Source organism: Cyprinus carpio, chromosome A22 (assembly GCF_018340385.1).
Source record: "Cyprinus carpio isolate SPL01 chromosome A22, ASM1834038v1, whole genome shotgun sequence".
Lineage (NCBI taxonomy): Eukaryota > Metazoa > Chordata > Actinopteri > Cypriniformes > Cyprinidae > Cyprinus > Cyprinus carpio.
In genome coordinates this window covers 13336018-13354221 of record NC_056593.1, presented here as the reverse complement: position 1 = coordinate 13354221, position 18204 = coordinate 13336018, and the positions used below count along the sequence as shown (strand labels likewise).

Sequence of the window (18204 nt, the reverse complement as noted above, 5' to 3'; positions counted from 1 at the left end):
ACAGCCTCAAGTCTTTTTGGATATAAATCAACAAACTTCTCAAAAAATCATCAATCCCAGACCCTCCATTCTTCACCCAACCACATTCAATGGGACATTTTCAGATTTCTCCAGAAATGTTCAATCCCAGGCCCTGGCTGGGTCACTCAAGGACATTCACTGAGTTGTCCATAAGCCACTCTTGTATTGTCTTAGCTGTGTGCTTAGGGTCATTGTCCTGCTGGAAGGTGAACCTCCTGCTAGTCTGAGGTTCAGAATGCTCTGGGCAAGATTTTAATTAAGGCTATATTCTGTATATTTTGCTGTGTTGAGCTTTACTTCTACTCTGATGAATCCCTCAGTCCCTACCACTGAAAACCCCCTCATCACAGCATGAGACTGCATCACTGTGATCAGCACATTATAAAATATAATTTTAATGAATAATTGTACAACTGTGGTATACTGTCTCGAAAATATTGTACTGATGTGTTTTTATTCATATTGATCAATACAAAATACAAAAATAAATCATTACATTACAAACTTCTTATATTTTTAAAGTGGCTCAAAAACATTACAGCAATTGGCATTTGAGTCAAAACATTATCAGAACAGAAACAATGCGTGTTAGATAAACGTGTTAATGTCATGAAAACCAAAATCACAGTCACATTCCTTAAATCTGTGGCAAAAATAAAAAAGATACATATGGAATACATAAAGTAATATTAATTTAGCCTACAAATCGCTTGCATTTTTCAGTTTTGGTCCCTGTTCAACCCATTTACTGACAGCCATTTAGTGCTGGAGAATATTTACATGTTGGTTGTTTTTGCTGGATCCAAATCACAACCAGTATTTCACATGATCTGTATGCAAATTATGTTAATTAAGGCCTGAGCCATGCAATGTCGCTCGATACACATGAGCAGAAGTTGAAAGCTACTGTGGTGTGATTGCATTAATAATACCTGCTTTATACATACAGCATATCTGCTTTAAACGGCATATTTCTTGAATTTCAGTGTCTGGCATTTGCTACACACAGGTAGCAGAGAGGAAGTGGAAGATAGGAAACTATGATTCTGCTTCCTGTAGTAGTAGCCCTGTGTCAAACATGTTTCTATACCAAAAACCTTGCTATCAGCTGCCTACATAGTGCGCTGCTAAGTGCACTACTTTCTGCTGTCTTCTAAGTCCGCACCATAATCTTTATGGAACTTTGTAATTCAGTGATTTGAAATGCTCCACCAAAAATGGATTCCAAACAGTTTGACGTTAGCATGTTGCTAAGCTAACAGACCTTAGGTTTGCGGCGTATTTAAATTTTGGCGGGAATGAAGTTGAGGCTGTGAGGGATAGAAGTACAATACGTTCAATGGATTGTAGTATTATTTAACAACATACTAAATGTTCAGCTCACGAAATGTCTTTCCGAAAAAAAAAAAAAAAAAGTTTAGTAGACAAAATCAGTTTTAAAATTTGTGAGTTTGCAATAATGACACGATCTTGGACCTTTATACAGTGTTTGACATTTTAAAGACTGTAAGTCTATCCCTCACAACCTTTGTGTTAAATTCTATATGGCATCTAATCTGACTAAGGTCTATTGCGAAATAATTATTTGCGATTTTAAGCATAAAAATACATACAATACTGGGAAAATAGTCAATGTTTAACTTTTTATTTAGCATTTAATGAAATTGAAGTATATTTATGATTTGCATTTCACATCCGCCATCTTGGATTTATTTTTAGTTTTTTTACGAAGCTTGCCGCAATGCATTCTGGGATTGCTTTATTTGTAAAATATAATTGATGCTTCCTTAAATTTTAAAAGGCAGTTTATTTAGCCGTTTTTGGCACTGTAATTTTTTCTTAAAAGGATATTGGAGTAGGTTTTACAAGCAAATACTACATCATTTCTACCTAAAAAAAAAATTCACATCCATTTCTTAATAAATTATAATAACAACTACCAACAACTTAGTGAAAATTAAAATTACACCCACACCCATTTTTTTGTTCAGTAGGTGGCTCACTAGGTTTCGGAACAGGGCTAGTGTTAGCATGCTGGATCATTCATGTGTGCTGGTGAGCTTTTAAACACTTATACTAAGCTAAGAGCAGCAAAATAACAAAACGTGAAAGCTTAAACAGGGCAGTTTTAAATTTCTGCTTCATTTTCACTTGCTAATGTCCCCTATTAATCCCAAACTATCCAAAAGGTTAGACATCCCTTACAGCTATGACACAAACTCTCATTTTTACTGCCCTTTAAGTTGTGGAAAACCTGTAGATATCTCTCTTGCCTTCCCATTCAAACGGTCACGGTCACATTCAGTCGCTTCATTCACGCACACGTGCATCAGTCAATAATCACAGCCAGCAGCGCGTCAGGATGAAGGTGTTGGCTTGAGTTTTGGTGAGCTGCAGGAGTCTGGATGCTTGAGAGGCAGGTTTAGGTGAAGTGCTGTTTGTGCAAGCAGTCCAGAAAGAGGAGGAGTGATCAAAGAGAGCGAGAGAAGAGGACGGGTGACTCTTTGGAGGTCAGAGGTGCACCATGGTCCTCCCCTCACCTCCTCAGCTGTTTAATTTGAGCGCTTCTTCTTTATTCTGGAAAAGAAAGAACAATCATATTGTTACACATGAACAATCACTAAAGCTATTTTTATTTTTTTTTAATGACTTTTAAAAAAAAATTGCGGGGTTTGAGGGTGAAATATGCAATTGTAGTCTTGAAACATTTCTGTGTGAACACATCTACATCTAACAATCTTTTGCAAGTACATCATTTTTTATTGTAAAACTGGTCACATCAGTAGCAATAAATCACAAAATATCTATTTATCTTTTACATATTTTACCAGTTAATTAAGTATTAAGTAGTTACATTTTCATTTTTCTTTCAAAAATTACCTTATAATTTAAATACAAATTCATCTTTCTTATTTAATCTAACTTATTGCTTTTGTAATTTTTTTCGTTTTGTTTTCAAAAATTCCAGTTAAATAAGTATATTAACAAATAAAAAATTCTAATATACAAAATTATTTTGTTGCCAGGGAAACAAGTCTAATATTTAATTTTATTTTTTAAGTGACATAATTTTTTTTTTCATAGTTTTTGTTTTAGTTTACAATAACAACAGCTGACTGTCGTCAATAGTCGACACGTCAATAGTGTTATTATGTTTGGCTCAGTGGCACAATGGGAGGTCGATTATAGTGGTGTAAAATTTCTCTTCTCTGCCTGTTACCTCATCATTAATCTACAATTAGTGTAATTAAAGAACAGGGGTTAAATGCTTAGGGCTCTGTGCTAGAGCCTAATTACCTACTTAGGTAAACGTGTAATTTCTATAATCTTAAATTAGCCAATAACATTCAACACATGCCAATTAAATGTTAAGAACAACAACTTGTAAATTTCAGCTAAGATTTGTTTTAAAACACTTAATGCATTCTTGCATTTATTTGGACGAGAAGTACTTTGCATAAAATAAATTACAAGTTTGTAAATCACAAGAAATAGTAATTTTACTTAAATTCTGCTTTCTAAACTTCTTGTTTAATTTAATGTTACTTGCTGTTTGTAATCATTTGTGAAATTTACTACCAATTTCTGAGTAAAAAATCTGTATTTCACCCCATGATTCCTTAGAGAACTCCTGCTTTTCTAGTGCAGAAAGAGTTTCTTCTTACTTGCTAATGGCATTCTTTAGATACTGCTGCAGCCATTTGGTCTTGGGGTTGATGCAGACCTCTCTGTTGTTCTTCAGCTTGGCACTGGTAATGAGAGAGAGAAAAGAAGGGATTTGTTTCGGAAGAGAGCAAAAGAGAGTTCTACAGTGTGTTTTATCAGATCATATCAGCTGTCCTTCAAGGACTACCTTTCAGCCCCTCTATTCTACTGTACTGGCCGGAGTCACTGCACTCCATCAGATATCAGGACTGAATTAGAGGAGGTTCGTAAGGACAATCTTGTGCTGTCTGGAAGATTCTGACCGTGATTTCCAGCACTGTACATGTGCAAATAGTTAAAAAGTAAAATATATTATTGAAGTAAAGTGTCTAAAGTAACATACTATTTTATTTCTTCTGAAATGAAATGTATACTACATCAGTACACTGATACAGTAATACAAAAATTATATTCAAGCTAATGTTTAAATTTATAAAAAAAAAAAAAAATGTAAGGTACGCTCATAACACTTTTTTTTTATATTTTAATAAAAAAATGTAAGGTACGCTCATAACACTATACTAACTATACTATGTACACTAAAATAACAATTTGTTTTATTACCTCTGCATTAAATGAAATAAAATTGGTTAATGCTGTTGTGTGAGTGATGGCAAATTTGCCACCCTTTTCTATAATTACCAAAACTCTGTTTTGTATTTCTTCTGAAATACCCTGAAACAGAACTCTTTCTGATTGATATCTGACATTTTTCTCTTACTATTGGGGCAAATGGGAACACTAACGTTATATTTGTTGTAGTTTCCATTCACCACTATTCAAATTTGCCCAACTATGACGACTTCTGGTACAGAAATTAAAATTAAAGATGGTATTTCTACAAAAAAAAAAAAAAACCTGGTTACTATAGTTAAACCATGGTAACCACAAAATTGCCATGGTTTTGGTACATTAACCATAGTTTAACCCATTTGTAGCTGAATTGTAGTAAATCAATACACACACAAAAACAAAAAAACATGGTTCCTACACTTTTACTATGATAAAAACCATGGTTAATTTCATAAGGGAAACCTCTGAAATGTAAAAAGTGTCCATTAGTGATCTATTGATTATATATATATATGCGCAAAGAAGGCAACTTTTCATGTGCGATTTTTTCGGTTAGACCTTAAAAAATGAGCTGAAATACCCTGAAACAGAACTCTTTCTGATTGATATCTGACCTTAAAAAATGAGCTTTGGCACAGCCAGGAAAATCCCCTCGAATGCTTCATTCACCCACACATAGAGAAAACCACGCAAATGACACCCAGACTTCGCACCTCTGTGCCAAAAGGTTGTGTTTGAGATTTAGCAGCTCACGTTGCCATTCAAATGGCTATTCGTATTGCTTACACCTCGCACACACACACACACGGATCTCTCAATCTGTCTAGACAAATGGAGCCTGTCGGCGCAGATAAAAGATCTGCTTAACCCCAAATCTACACACCAATCCTTACAATCAACTTCCCCATCAGTAAGCTAAATAAAAGTGTAATGCTATCCCTGTTTGTTCTCCGGCAGGACATCATCCATTGACTTTATCTATATTTGTTTGTTTGTTTGTGATTTGGGCTCTGGGTTAATCTAGCTAGTCTAAACCATCTTTTGAGCGAGCTTGTCGGTGGTCTGGGACCGAGCCAGCAGGTAGTAATTACCTCACAGCTAGCTAATGCTAACAACAAAATGAGTGATGTGTGGGTCTGGGGAGGGGGGAGGGTTGGTGGCAGTCTTTCATCTGGACCAATGAATCCAAAAGGATTTCTAAACAAGATGTGTGGAAGATGGCAGATTAAAGGTGATTTCCTCCGGCCAAAGTTTGTTCCCCAAATGACCCTCGGCTACAAGCTAACCTCTGTAACCTCTATATCCTTGATCCCCCTCGTAGCGCTTTGGTTTTTTGCTGATTGACGGGGTACAAAAGGTTCGGTTTAATACATTCCAGACCACTAAAGTAATTCAAAATGCTGGTGAAAATGAAAACGACAAGGTTGCCTGCAACAGAAAGCTAATCATTTTGACCCTTTACTATTATTGTGTTGTAAAAAACAAGGACAAAATCGCTCTCTCTTATTTTTTAATTTGGTTGTTTTTTGTGATTTTCTGTGAACAATGGGGCACTGAAACTTTATGAGCTATTTCTGGCTCTGTTTTTCAAAATGACGTTGACTGGTGTAACTTAATGTAGCCATGAAAAGCATACAGAACACAGTTTAGCTTGTGAGATAGATGGACCTGGAAAGTTGACTCACATGACTTGGAAAGGACAGCTAGGTGTGTGGAGGAACTTAATCTCACGGATGCTCCGCTGCGGGACGGTGTTGAGAGTGGACCGGCACCAACACCTCTCCACCAGACTGATGGGTTTAGCTGGGATGTGATCAGAACCAAAGAGTCAGTACAAGAAAAATGAGAAAAATGCATCTTAAGCTTTTAGGTAATTTGTTATATAGTTAGTGCTAAAGTGCTACTTTTATTCAGTAAGGATGCAATAAGAACATTGATAATAATAAGAAATGTTTCTTGGCCAGCAAATCAGCATATTATTATGATTTCTGAAGGATCATGTGACACTGAAGACTGGAGTAATGATAATGAAAATTCAGCTTTGCATCACAGGAATAAACTACATTTATTTTACAATAGAAAACAGCTATTTTAATTTGCAATGATATTTCTCAATATTCCTGTTTTTACTGTCTGATCAAATAAATGCAGCCTTGATGAGCATAAGAGACTTCTTTCAAAAACATTAAATAAAATATTTTAATAATAGTTTACATTCTTCAATATATAGATATTCAATCATTCATGGAAATATAGTTAAAAACATATTTAAATGTGTTAAAACAGAGCAAATCTTCTGTTAAAATGTTGTGTATTGATGTAAAACAATGAAAGTTACCCAGTAGTTTTTTGATATTGTCACTGATTATTACAGTTTTTGTAAGTTCATGTAATAACCAGATGAATAATCTTGTAAAGCAATGTTTTTCACTGTAAAAAGTTATTAAACAGAGCTGTTTTCTATTTGATCTGAACCTTTCAATTCTATCGTCAGAACATTTGTATTGTGAACTTTTCTAAAATCTAATTTGAGAAACCTATTTTCAACTAAAGCAATCCATAATTCATGATAATGCAATATAATCATACAGTGCAACATAAATCACTGAACTTTCCTTTATTGTAAAAGCATCTGAAAGTGTCCGATCACCTGCGTCCATTAACAAGCCCTGATCATTAAAAAGAGATTAGTCTGCCATTCTAGTGACTCTCATCCATTCACACGGAGCCCGGTCTGCCTTTGCACTCGCCACGTTTTTCATAAAGAGGGTCCTCAACATTAAATACGGCCGGATCCCTCTTCAAGTGCCTCTCAAGTTTGGTCCTGAATATGTGCATTAACTGAATCTGTTGAAGAACATTCTCTGAATGGTTTCACATCTCCCTGGTTTCCTTTGCGCTCCGCCAAAACGGACGCGGTTATGAGGGAAGTCAAACTCTGAATTTCCCATAGATATTCTGACACTCTCTGTTCCCTTTGTCATGTTAAACACCGGTCCATTAAGCCTTGACTAAACACCACCCCAAGTGAACAGCGCAGGAACTTTTTTGCTTACTATACTCTAATTAGACACTAATTAAAAGAGCTTGTGGATAAGTGAACAGTGTTAGGTTTTTTTCACAACAGAAATGACAAAGCCAGAGCCACCAAGTTCAGCTGGACAAACATCTCTCTGAAAGCTTAACTCAGACCCACTAACATGTGAAGACATGCACATCTAAGACACATATGGAAATTTATGCAGGGTGCTTACGAGCTGCAAGGTGATCTTAATGGAACCTCTTATTGATCATTAGCTGAAAATATTCACTATTCTGGAAAATTAATTTGATTATATTTACTCGATTAATAATAAACAGTTCTGCAATTTAAAACTCAAATAGTAAATCAATTAAGCAAAATTTCAATTTGTTACTTGCCCTTTTTTGTAATTATTTGTGAAATTTACAAGCAATTTCTGAGTGAAAATAGTTTCAAAGTAAATCCTACACCAATATTTTTTTTTTTCAGTTTAGTAGGCTTCAATAAGAAAGCAATGATTGTTTTTATTCTTTCTTTTTTTTTTGTTTGTTTATGTTTTGCATTTTGTTTTGTCTTGTTTTAGAAGGGATATTGGTCTGTTATGTCTAGTAATTTATGTGTATTTATGTGCCAAAATATTTATATATATATTATGCTGAATAATACATTTATAATGTATTTTATTTTAATTTATAATATAAATGTAATTAAAAATTAAAAAAATCCAAAATAATAGCTATTAAACATTATGTTACATTAAATTAATTAATATATTATTATATATTTAATTAATAACATAAATTAAGTTTAATTTTGTTAAGTTCATTTTGTTGTTTTTGTCATTTTTATTTTTTATTTTATTTTATTTATATATTTAATTATTTCAAAAATTATCTATATAGTCTGCTATTTATTTATTTATCTTTATTTCAGTTTTACTTTTTATTATTTTAAGTGCATGAAGTTGAACTAAATGAAAATGAGAAATATTGCTTTGGCAACTAGCCGAAAAATGATGTTTAAGTGTTTCAAAGTTTATTTTATTTCAAGCAATGGAAATATTTTTATGGTTTTAGATTCAGATAACTGTCATAACCCTGAATGATACACCAATATCCGTCTTGGAAATGTTATTAAGTTAATTAAATTGCAACTCAACTCTTCAAAGCATCATCTGAAAACGGAAACATTGTAAATGTTAGCTGTAACCCACTTACCGTCAGTTTCTGGGCTCCATATGACGACCGTCAGCAGTGCCACCAGCACTAGGACTTTGCTATCCATGCCAAGTGTGTGTGTGTGGGTTTTGTCCGTCACAGCTAGCTTCCAGAGCTCAGTGTGCCGTCTCAGCACTCTGCGAAGTGTTAAGACTGAGGACCATAGGTAAACACTCCCCTCTTTCTCAGGAGGAGGAGGAGTAGGAGGGAGTGGGGCAGGACCCTCTCCTCCGAAAGCCTGCGTCTTCAGCAAAGTTCCTCAAACGTTCTGGCAAAGGTTCAGCAGTGACAGTCTGACTCAGACTCTCTCTCTCTCTCGCTCTTGTTTCTGTCTTCCTCTGCATCTTTTTCTCAGAGGAGTGGAGAAAGTGGAGCTCCTGTTGTTATCACAGTATTGTTGTTTCTCAATGGTTCGATTTATTATTGTTTGTATCATGTCATGTTTTTCCAGATCTCGACTTTCGCTTAACTGGCGCTGCTGATGCGAAGACAAACAACAGCACAGACCAAGTCAGATGCATGTTGAGTGCAAGTGTCCATAAAACAGTGGCTGCTGAAGTACCTTTCAAAGAGAGTCAGTGAAGACACTGTGTTACACTTTTAATAGGCAGAGCATTCAGAGCCTCACACTGAGAGACTCAGCAGCACCAAACCCCCTTAACAGCCCGTAAACTTTAGAGGGTGTTGATAGTTATCAAGCAGCCTGCCGAGGTGCAAACAACATGCATGTGATGAGAAACAAAATAGTTTACAAACTTAACATTAATTCTACTCGTTTTGAAGTAACAGAGTGTCTGTTTTGTTTCAGTGGCACTTCAAATGCCTCACAATTCATAATATTTAGTCAGAGGAGTGACGTTTGGCACCTATAACACTCAATATCTCAGGTGGAAAAACAATCATCCCCTTTAAACAACAGAAGTGTTTTCTTTGTTGTTTAAATAAGAGTACTTTACTGATCCGGTTTGATCTGAGATCAAACATTGAGATTTTCAGCTTTAAAATGTAAGCGTTTAGACTTTTCCAACGCTGTTGTTTTTTTCTGGCTTTGAGGCGTCCGGTGATATTTGTAAACCTTGTGTTAATGTTCACATTGTTGATCTCAACCCTTGGCCTTTTCAAAGTGCAAGTGAGCAGGAGGATGTTAAAAAGATTACTAAACATCACTACTGACCTAAGCGACAACTCGGCAACTTGTATCACTTTAGAGGGCAGAGGGCACATTTCACATCCTCAGGTTTCGTGTTACAGAGAAACGTTTTCCTTCACTTTGTTCTCACAGAGAGCTGACGGACAACTAAAGACGAATGTGTCACGCAGGACAGTGAATAAATCACTTTATATTTCTTGTTTATTTACATCTCACTGCATCTATTAAGCAGAAAATTTGTCTGGGGGAGTGGGGTAAGTTGTGCCACTTTTCAACTGTGCCTTCTAGGCAAGAGGAAATGAGAGAAAAGGGGTTTAATCAACAGGAATGCATGAACAATTTGCATAAATGAGAATCAACAATTTAGTAATGCACAATGCCATTCCAGTTTTATTTATTTTTATTTAAGCAATCCAGGGGGGGATCACATTTTTCTTTTTATTTTATAAATTTTGTAATAGTATTTGTTATAGTAATATTATTTGTAATAGTGTTTACTGAATTACTTAAAGCAGGGGTGTCAAACTCAATTCCTGAAGGGCCGGAGCCCTGCAGAGTTTAGCTCCAACCCTAATTAAACACACCTGATCCAGCTAATCAAGTCCTTCAGGCTTATTTGATAACCACATGGTATGTGTTGGAGCAGGGCTGGAACAAAAGTCTGCAGGGCTCTGGTCCTCCAGGAATTGAGTTTGACACCCCTGACCTAAAGCTACCATTTTAGTAAAAGTGTTTGATTAATAATTCATAGCTAATTTTTAGCCAAATAAATTATATATATTTTTTTAATTGGAAGTTAAAATATTACTAAAACATTATACAACACAAAAATGATAAAATGACAAAAATTGTGTAGTTGTAAAGTATCATATAAAAATTAAATCTAATATAAAAAAATACATCTATTTTAAAAAATAGAAAAAAAATAAAAAAAAAAACTCCATGGTTAATAATTATATTATATCAAATAAACAAATATAATTTAACAAATAGAAGTGTAATATTTCCATGGTTAATAATAAAATAATTCAAATAAATTAAAAAAAATTAAAATAAATTATAAAAAAATAAACAATAAATTTGTAAAAAATAAACAAGATAAAATTATAATATAAAATAAATGTATTTTAAAAATATAAAATAGATATAAAATACATTTACAATTTATTAAAAATATTAATTCAACATGCTAAATAATGTATGTGTACTTTAACAAATGAACCAGAAAAACAATTTATATGTTAAATGATTAGTTTCTCATAAAGCTGGCTGTATATAATTGCGTATGATTTCATGATAGAAATAGTGCGTTTAAAATTGCTTTTGAAGATTTTTCCTTTTTTTTAGTGGTATAGTAGGTTTCCATCTCTCATCCGTGTAGGTTGTTTCTTCAGATTTTGCTGTATTAGTTTCCATTTAGTACAAACTTGAATGAATGTGATGATGGAATATTGTTGTTCCAACACTTCATAGGGAGATTTTTTACATCCATTCGTGAGTACAGTTAATACAAATATACTGAACATACAACCCTTACAAAAAAGGGAAGAAGTCAAAGAAACACAAACCCGTGAAACAATATACTTTTACCACGAGCCATTCTCAAACTTCAAGTCATCAGAATGAGTGTACATTCATCGATAGGCATCCAGAAGCAGGTGTGTCGTAGCACTCAATCCTAGCAAAACAAACGCTGAGGTCTGATTCATGCTGGCCCACACCAGTGCTCGCATCCGTCCACAGAGACTCTCTCCATACCCACGCAGAGTTTACTACACTCTAAACTGAGAAGCTGAGGTGTGTGTTAGGAATCAGAGGACAACTTTTTGTTGTCTTTGAAAAGAGGGGACATAAAGAGGATGAAAGGCTTCCCTCTGCTGGTCTCTGAGACCACAAAGCAAATTAAAACGTAATCACTCTCTATCAGGCTTTTAAACAAGTTGCTCAACCATTCAGTCTTTTTGGGGGAAACATGAGGCAATGCAGTTTATGGAAACAAACTCTACTGGGATAATGACACAAAACGTTTATAGAATTATATTATGTAATATTATGTTGTGTATAGATTTATTTTACACAAAATCATACAATAAAATACTGAATTAGCTATTAGAATGATTTCTGAAGGAACATGTAAAGACTGAAGTAACCACTATTGAAAATGTAGCTTTTCATCATAAGAATAAATTATATTTTAGGTTTTTTTTTTTAGATTGTAAAAAAAAAATATTGAACAATATTACTGTTTTTACTGTATTTTTGTTTTAAAAAAAATGCTCCTCAAGGTACATTTTCACTATTTACTGTGTGCTACAGTAGGTTTTGCTCTAAAAACAAGGTAAGGATATGAAATAATGAAAGTGCCTTGAAGGTTAGCTTAAGTGAATGTGAAAAAGTACTCAACTGCATATTTTAAAGAAATGGTTTCCAGTGTTTTAAGTAGATATCAGATGCAGAGCAGATAAGGGAAAGTCCATCCTGTGTAAACAGTGTATGCTGGGGGGTCTCGGTGTTGGGGGTATTTATCAGTTTAACACTTCACCTGGAGACTCAGCTGGTTCCTGTCAAGTCTGCATGAGAAACCCCCTATAGACCAGGTCTAATCGGTTCACCCAGACCAGGTTCACAAGGAGCAGCTCTGAACAAAGAGAAAAGACTTTTGTCTATGTTCAGTCTGGTTTTTTGCTTCTGTATTACTCCTTTGAGTAACAGACATGACTAGCCAAAGGAAAATGTGTTAAGACTTTTAGGCTGCATTTATACTGCATTTTAATGCTGAATGCACACATTTAAAATTTTGGCACATACCTTAAAGGGGTCATATTATGCGATTTCAAGTTTTCCTTTCTCTTTGGAGTGTTACAAGCTGTTCGTGAATAGATAAGATCCCTAAAGTTGCAAAGACTAAAGTCTCAAACCCAAAGAGATATTCTTTATAAAAGTTAAGACTGGTACACACCCTCCTAAAACACGTCCCCACGTCTACATCACAATGTGGGAAGATTTGCATAACACCGCCCAAATGTTCACGCAAAGAAAGAAGGCGTAACTTTGATTCTCGGTGTAGTATTGTTGTTGTGGAGACGCTGTGTTTTGTTGTTAAAGCGAAACTACTTTGTTTGGTCTAACAGAAGAGGACACGACTAGAAATCAGTGGTTAAGTTGTATTTACAACACTGTTCCAGAGCAGTTCAACCCAAATATTCAGATGTGTGCAGCACATTTTAAGGAGGACTGTTTCCTGATCCTGGGAGAGTAGACTACAATGCTGGCTGTTCTGACTCACAGTCTGTAAATATGTTTTCATGTTTAAAGGATTTGCTACTGATGATTCAAACGTGAGTTTTGAGGCAGTGTAGTAGCGTTTGTTGTTTGTGTTTCTTTGATCACAAATGCAGACATGGGTTTATGTTTACGCGGCGCGATGCAATGCAAGGCATAAAAAGACAGTATAAGTCATTATAATCAGTAATTATGTCACCACTGGATGCTACAAATGCCTCGTTTGTAATAGATTTTATTTGTTTTGTCTCGTTGCACGGGAACATGGCATCACAATATGGTAAGGCGCGTTTCCGTCACATGCTTGAGGTATTCGGCCAATCACAACGCACTGGATAGCTGGCCAATTAGCGTATACCTTGCTTTTCCGAATGATGAGCTTTGTAAAAATCGATTTGTTTCAGAAAGGCGGGGCACAGAAGAGAAACAATAATGTACAGAATGTGGAAAATAATGTGTTTTTTTTTTAACCTTAAACCGCATAAACACATTTCATTACACCAAATATACAAAAATAAAATCTTATAGCTAAAAACAAAATAAAAAAAAAAAGTGATATTTCACCAAAAATGAAAACCAAATCTGTATGACATTCTTTCTTCTTGTGGAACACAAAAGAAAATATTTTGAAAAATATCTCAGTTTTTTGTCCATACAAAGAAAGTCAGTTATTTTGAACCCCATTCACTTTCATTATATAAACAAAAACGTCTTCAAAAGTATTTTTTATTCTTCAAAATATGGTCTTTTGTGTTCTTCTTTTTCCATCCAATTACAATAAATGTGGACTGAATCTTTGAAGCTCCAAAATGACAAAAAAACAAACAAACAAAAAACAAACAAACAACAACAACAAAAACACCATAAAAGTACCAAAAATGTGGTGCATACAGCTATTACTCTATATCTAATGAAGACAAATGATAGCTTTGCAAAAAATTAAAAATTTAAAAATTTAGTATAAGTAGTGAAAAGTAGGATCATTCTAGTGGATAACTTGATGAATTGTTTGACTTGGTAGTGAATGATTAATTCATAAATCTGGTATCAGATGCATATCAGAGTTAGAGACACATAAAATATTAATTGTTTGACAGGGAAATTTGGCCACATTAAAAAATGTTGAATGCCTTATTTCTGTTCGATTCCCCCTATGGTATTTTTCTGCAATCACCCAGTGGATCGTCCTTTAAGTGAAGGCGAGATGTTTACTTAAAAAAGGTCCTTTAAGTGAAGGCGAGATGTTTACTTTGTGGCATTGAGTGTCGGACAACCCCCACCCCCCCATATGCATTTCCCCCCTTCTTTCTATAAAACAAAAGATGTAAACGCTCTGCCCCAGAAACTCCCACCCCACACTTCCATTCTGCAGATGGCAGATATTTGTCAAGTGCATATTTTGAATTTTGCCCCATCTCCATGGACCCTGATGTCGGGGCAGAGGGGGCTCATTGTTTGCTTGTTTGAGGCAGTTCGTCTGAAACACCATAGGGTCAGGGTTTAGTCTGGTTAGCTTATCCTCCTGTTGGCCTCTGCTGGTAGATGGACCTAAAAAGAATCTTTATCTATTGACTGTCATTTAAAATAGCTGTGTGTTCTTATATAAGAATGGGATTGGAATGGGAATGCTACTGGATTGTTTGTTGTCTCCAGGTATTATAGAACTAAGCAGAACAAGACTGAAGATTAAAGGTCTTGATCTTCCAAATCTGAGCCATTGAAGCAACATAAATCATCTTATGTAATAAAGAGATGACATTAAACACACTGATTATGGGCCATCAGTGAGAATGAAGGGATCTGAGTAAGTAATTTGGGGAAAGTTGTCCTGAGATTCCCTCTTGAATGACAGTTAAGATCGTGGCAGACCGAGACAGGCCACATGATATCAGATTAAGTTCCCCAGCAGGGCAAGCGCACATCTCGACTTGTGTTTTGCTCGTTGTTGGTGGAATAATAATATAATATAACATAATATAATATAATATAATATAATATAATATAATATAATATAATATAATATAATATAATATAATATAATATAATATAATATAATCCTTTCCTAGATCATAAAAATTCAACAACTTTGGGGAAAAATAAAAGTTTTATTTCTAAATGTATTTCCAAAAAAGTCAATGATTTTCTTAGTAAGGACTAATATAATTTAATAATTCTACATTTCCTAAATAATAAAAAATCAACAAATTTTGGAGAAAAAACATTCTGTTCAATTTTATTATTTCTAAATGTATTTCTATCATGACAGCTCACTGAAGATATGGTAATGGATGACATGGTAATGGATATGACAGTGTTTATGTGTTTGGTCTTGGTGGAATAGATCTTCTACAATGCTGCTGTTGGTTATTGCTGTTGTTGTAGATTATTGCTGCTGCTGCTGCTGCAAAACAAGTACAGGGACTTGCAACTGCCAATACATATGCTGATACATTGCTGTGAGTATTTAAGACATACTGCTTCTGCACAAATAGTATATAAAATAACCCGTAGCAGGTCAGCTTGTGCCAAGCTGGAGCTGGGGAAGGTGGAGGGTTTCAGAGGAACTCTGAAAGTGCGCTGCGATTTTGCTAACCAGCTATTTAAATGTAAAGCAGCAAGCTCATTGGCTGCGGATGCATGAACCGATCAGCTTGTGCCAAGTAGTTTAACGCTGTGAATATCATCAGTTTACATCGGACCCATCAGTCTGCGCCATTTCATGACAAAACTTGCCATTACAAAAACATTAATGAATTTCTGACAAAATAATAATATAATATTGTATCAAAAACTTAAAAATTCTATTCTGTTCTGTTCTGTTCTGTTCTATTCTATTCTGATGATTGTTGTTGACACAGATAGGCTAATATTGGGTCCAGAAACTTTCAATTAAATTTATTTGTGGTCAAGACTCACGCACCCCTGAGCTGAATGCTTTGTGTGTCCTAGCTTCATCAAGAAAAGAAAAATGAGGCTCATTACGGAGCATTATATTTCCCTCTCAGTGCTGAAATGGAGGGCAGACACATTAAAAGCACATTTCTGTGATATAATCAGGGAGGAGGAACTTCCTCTTGCTCAGCCAAGAAGCTGCAATTGGAAGCAGGTGCTGCATGTTTATTAGAACCAAACTCTGTCTTCCCCAATGCTCTGAACACAATCACCACTGCTCTCTTCTCCTCCGTATGCAGTGACAAGTGGTCTATACACTGGTCATTTAACCCTTAGCCGCATTACATGCGTAATTATGGACAATGATTGCACGCGATTTAGATGAAAAGGATGTTTAAAGTGTTCATTTTGTTTGAACAGAACAGTGAGGCACCTTTAAGTAGTTTCAAATTGTCAATCAAGCCAAAATTGTCAAAATGCCTTTGACTGAGACTTTAAACCTGCAATTTTCTTCTTCCAAGTTGATTATTTAAACCAAATTGCAGAAAAAATGCACTATCCATTTATTGCTGTAATATTTATGCCATACTTTTTTGTCATGTTGTTTTTTTTCAAAACTTGGCAACCATTTTGTATTTTGCATGTTGATTTCCATGTATTCAGACATTATTTGGGTTGTTATAGAGGTGAATGCAGTTGCTCAAGTCTGAAATTGAGTTGTATTTTATGTTTTTAGTTGGTATATAACATACGAAAAAGAGACTGTAGACATCTACGCAAATAAATGAAAAATGTTGACGAATGATGCTGTTAAATTACTCTAGTTGCATTTAAACATTCTGTTATTTTTCTATGTTGAACACGTTTACTTTTGTGATTCCTGGGCCTGTCGGTAATTTAGCTGAAACTGGCTGGTTCTCAAATCTCTGGCGGCAATTTTGAAATGTAATGGGCACCTATAAGCACCGTTAAAGTGTCAGGCTCTCAACACCTGCTGTTTCTGAGAAAACACTACAAACATGATCCACTCTCGATTCGACAGCTGGATAAGAAGATGAGTAATTTATGTCTGATTGAGGCTGCTTTAAAGATGGATCCCAGATGGTGAATGCAACTGTAAAATTCTCACTCTCTGTCTAATCAAGGTTAAGACTCCTATTGTTTTGACTTGTATGTAAAGTTATATTTTTTACATCTTTTTAAAATATGTAATACACATTTTATTAATTTAAATGTAATATTTTAACATATTTAAAAAAAAGCTATTTTAAAAAATTATTTTAGATTCTAACTAGTCATTTTTAAAGAGCAGTTTAACTATATTTGAACAACTTTAAATAAGTAATGTTTATCTTTCCCCCAACACTGATCCAAACAGATTCCGATGAAGACTATTTGGACTGACCGATTGTGTTTTTTTAGGAGAGGCAAATCATGCCAGCAAGATTAGGAGGATATTGTTTTTTTTAAACAAGCTATTGTACTTGTAAAACTCCCACACTTCTTTTGTCTCTGTCTGTCTGAGGTATCATCAAATGTGTCTCCAGTGTGGCTGTTTTCGCTTATTTGACTAAACATGTTTTATTTGCCATTGTTTGCATGCATTTCTATAATCTGTTATTTTGAATTTTCCTGTGTGTTTTGGATACGGTTTGATGAATAAGCACTGGCGAGGGCTTTTTCCACCAGTAATAGAGGTGAGGCCATTAGGAGATGAGTCCAGGCTATTGCTAGTGGGGATTTTTTATTTGAAGCGAGAGAAGGTCGTTTGGCCGAACCATTGTCCAGCAACATCCTCTGCGACCTCACATCCCAGGCCTCAGGGTCAGACTTCAGGGCTCGTGATCCTCTGAATGCAGGAGCAGATGGTGAAGTGGCTGCTTCATTGGAAACCAACAAAGCAAAACCAACAAGGCTCACCAGGACATACCACCATAGTTCCTGTCTGTGATTTTAAATTATGTCAGCATAAATACTTAAGACACATTCTTGCCCTTAAAGTATTAGTAAATGTAAAAAAAAATGAAAATTCTGTCATTTATTCACCCTCCTTTCTTGAAGTCTTGTAATATAATGTATGAGTCATATGGACCTCTTTTCTGAAACATTTATGGTGCTTTTGTGTTGTTTATGACTCTTGAAAAAGTCAGGAATCATATGAACTAATTGCATGGAAAAACTAGTGCAATTCTTAAAAAAACAAAACCTTTTGTGTCCTACAGAATGAATAATGTCATACAGGTTTGGAATGACATGATGATAATAATAAATTACAGTTGCTTTAATTGTACCAATATTTGCTATCAAAATTACCAAAATTATATTTTTTTTCTTTCTTTTTA

General features: G+C 34.8%; 1 protein-coding gene across 1 annotated transcript; it reads right to left on the bottom strand.

The window, feature by feature from the left end:
- Window positions 1-1996: 1996 nt before the first annotated feature.
- On the bottom strand, window positions 1997-8786 carry LOC109074670 (stromal cell-derived factor 1-like). Its single transcript, XM_019090690.2, has 4 exons — window positions 8539-8786; window positions 5985-6102; window positions 3687-3770; window positions 1997-2598 (listed from the first exon to the last, which is right to left on the bottom strand). The coding sequence occupies exons 1-4, from the start codon at window positions 8603-8605 to the stop codon at window positions 2574-2576; spliced, it is 294 nt and encodes a 97-aa protein (XP_018946235.1). The 5' UTR covers window positions 8606-8786; the 3' UTR covers window positions 1997-2573.
- Between the last annotated feature and the right edge of the window lie 9418 nt (window positions 8787-18204).

Coding starts and splice junctions, on each gene's coding strand:
- LOC109074670 (XM_019090690.2), bottom strand. CDS start 8,605: ATGGATAGCAAAGTCCTAGTGCTGGTGGCACTGCTGACGGTCGTCATA. Junction 6,103..8,538: donor ATGGAGCCCAGAAACTGACG/GTAAGTGGGTTA, acceptor ATCACATCCCAG/CTAAACCCATCAGTCTGGTG. Junction 2,599..3,686: donor CTAAAGAATGCCATTAGCAA/GTAAGAAGAAAC, acceptor TTTCTTTTCCAG/AATAAAGAAGAAGCGCTCAA.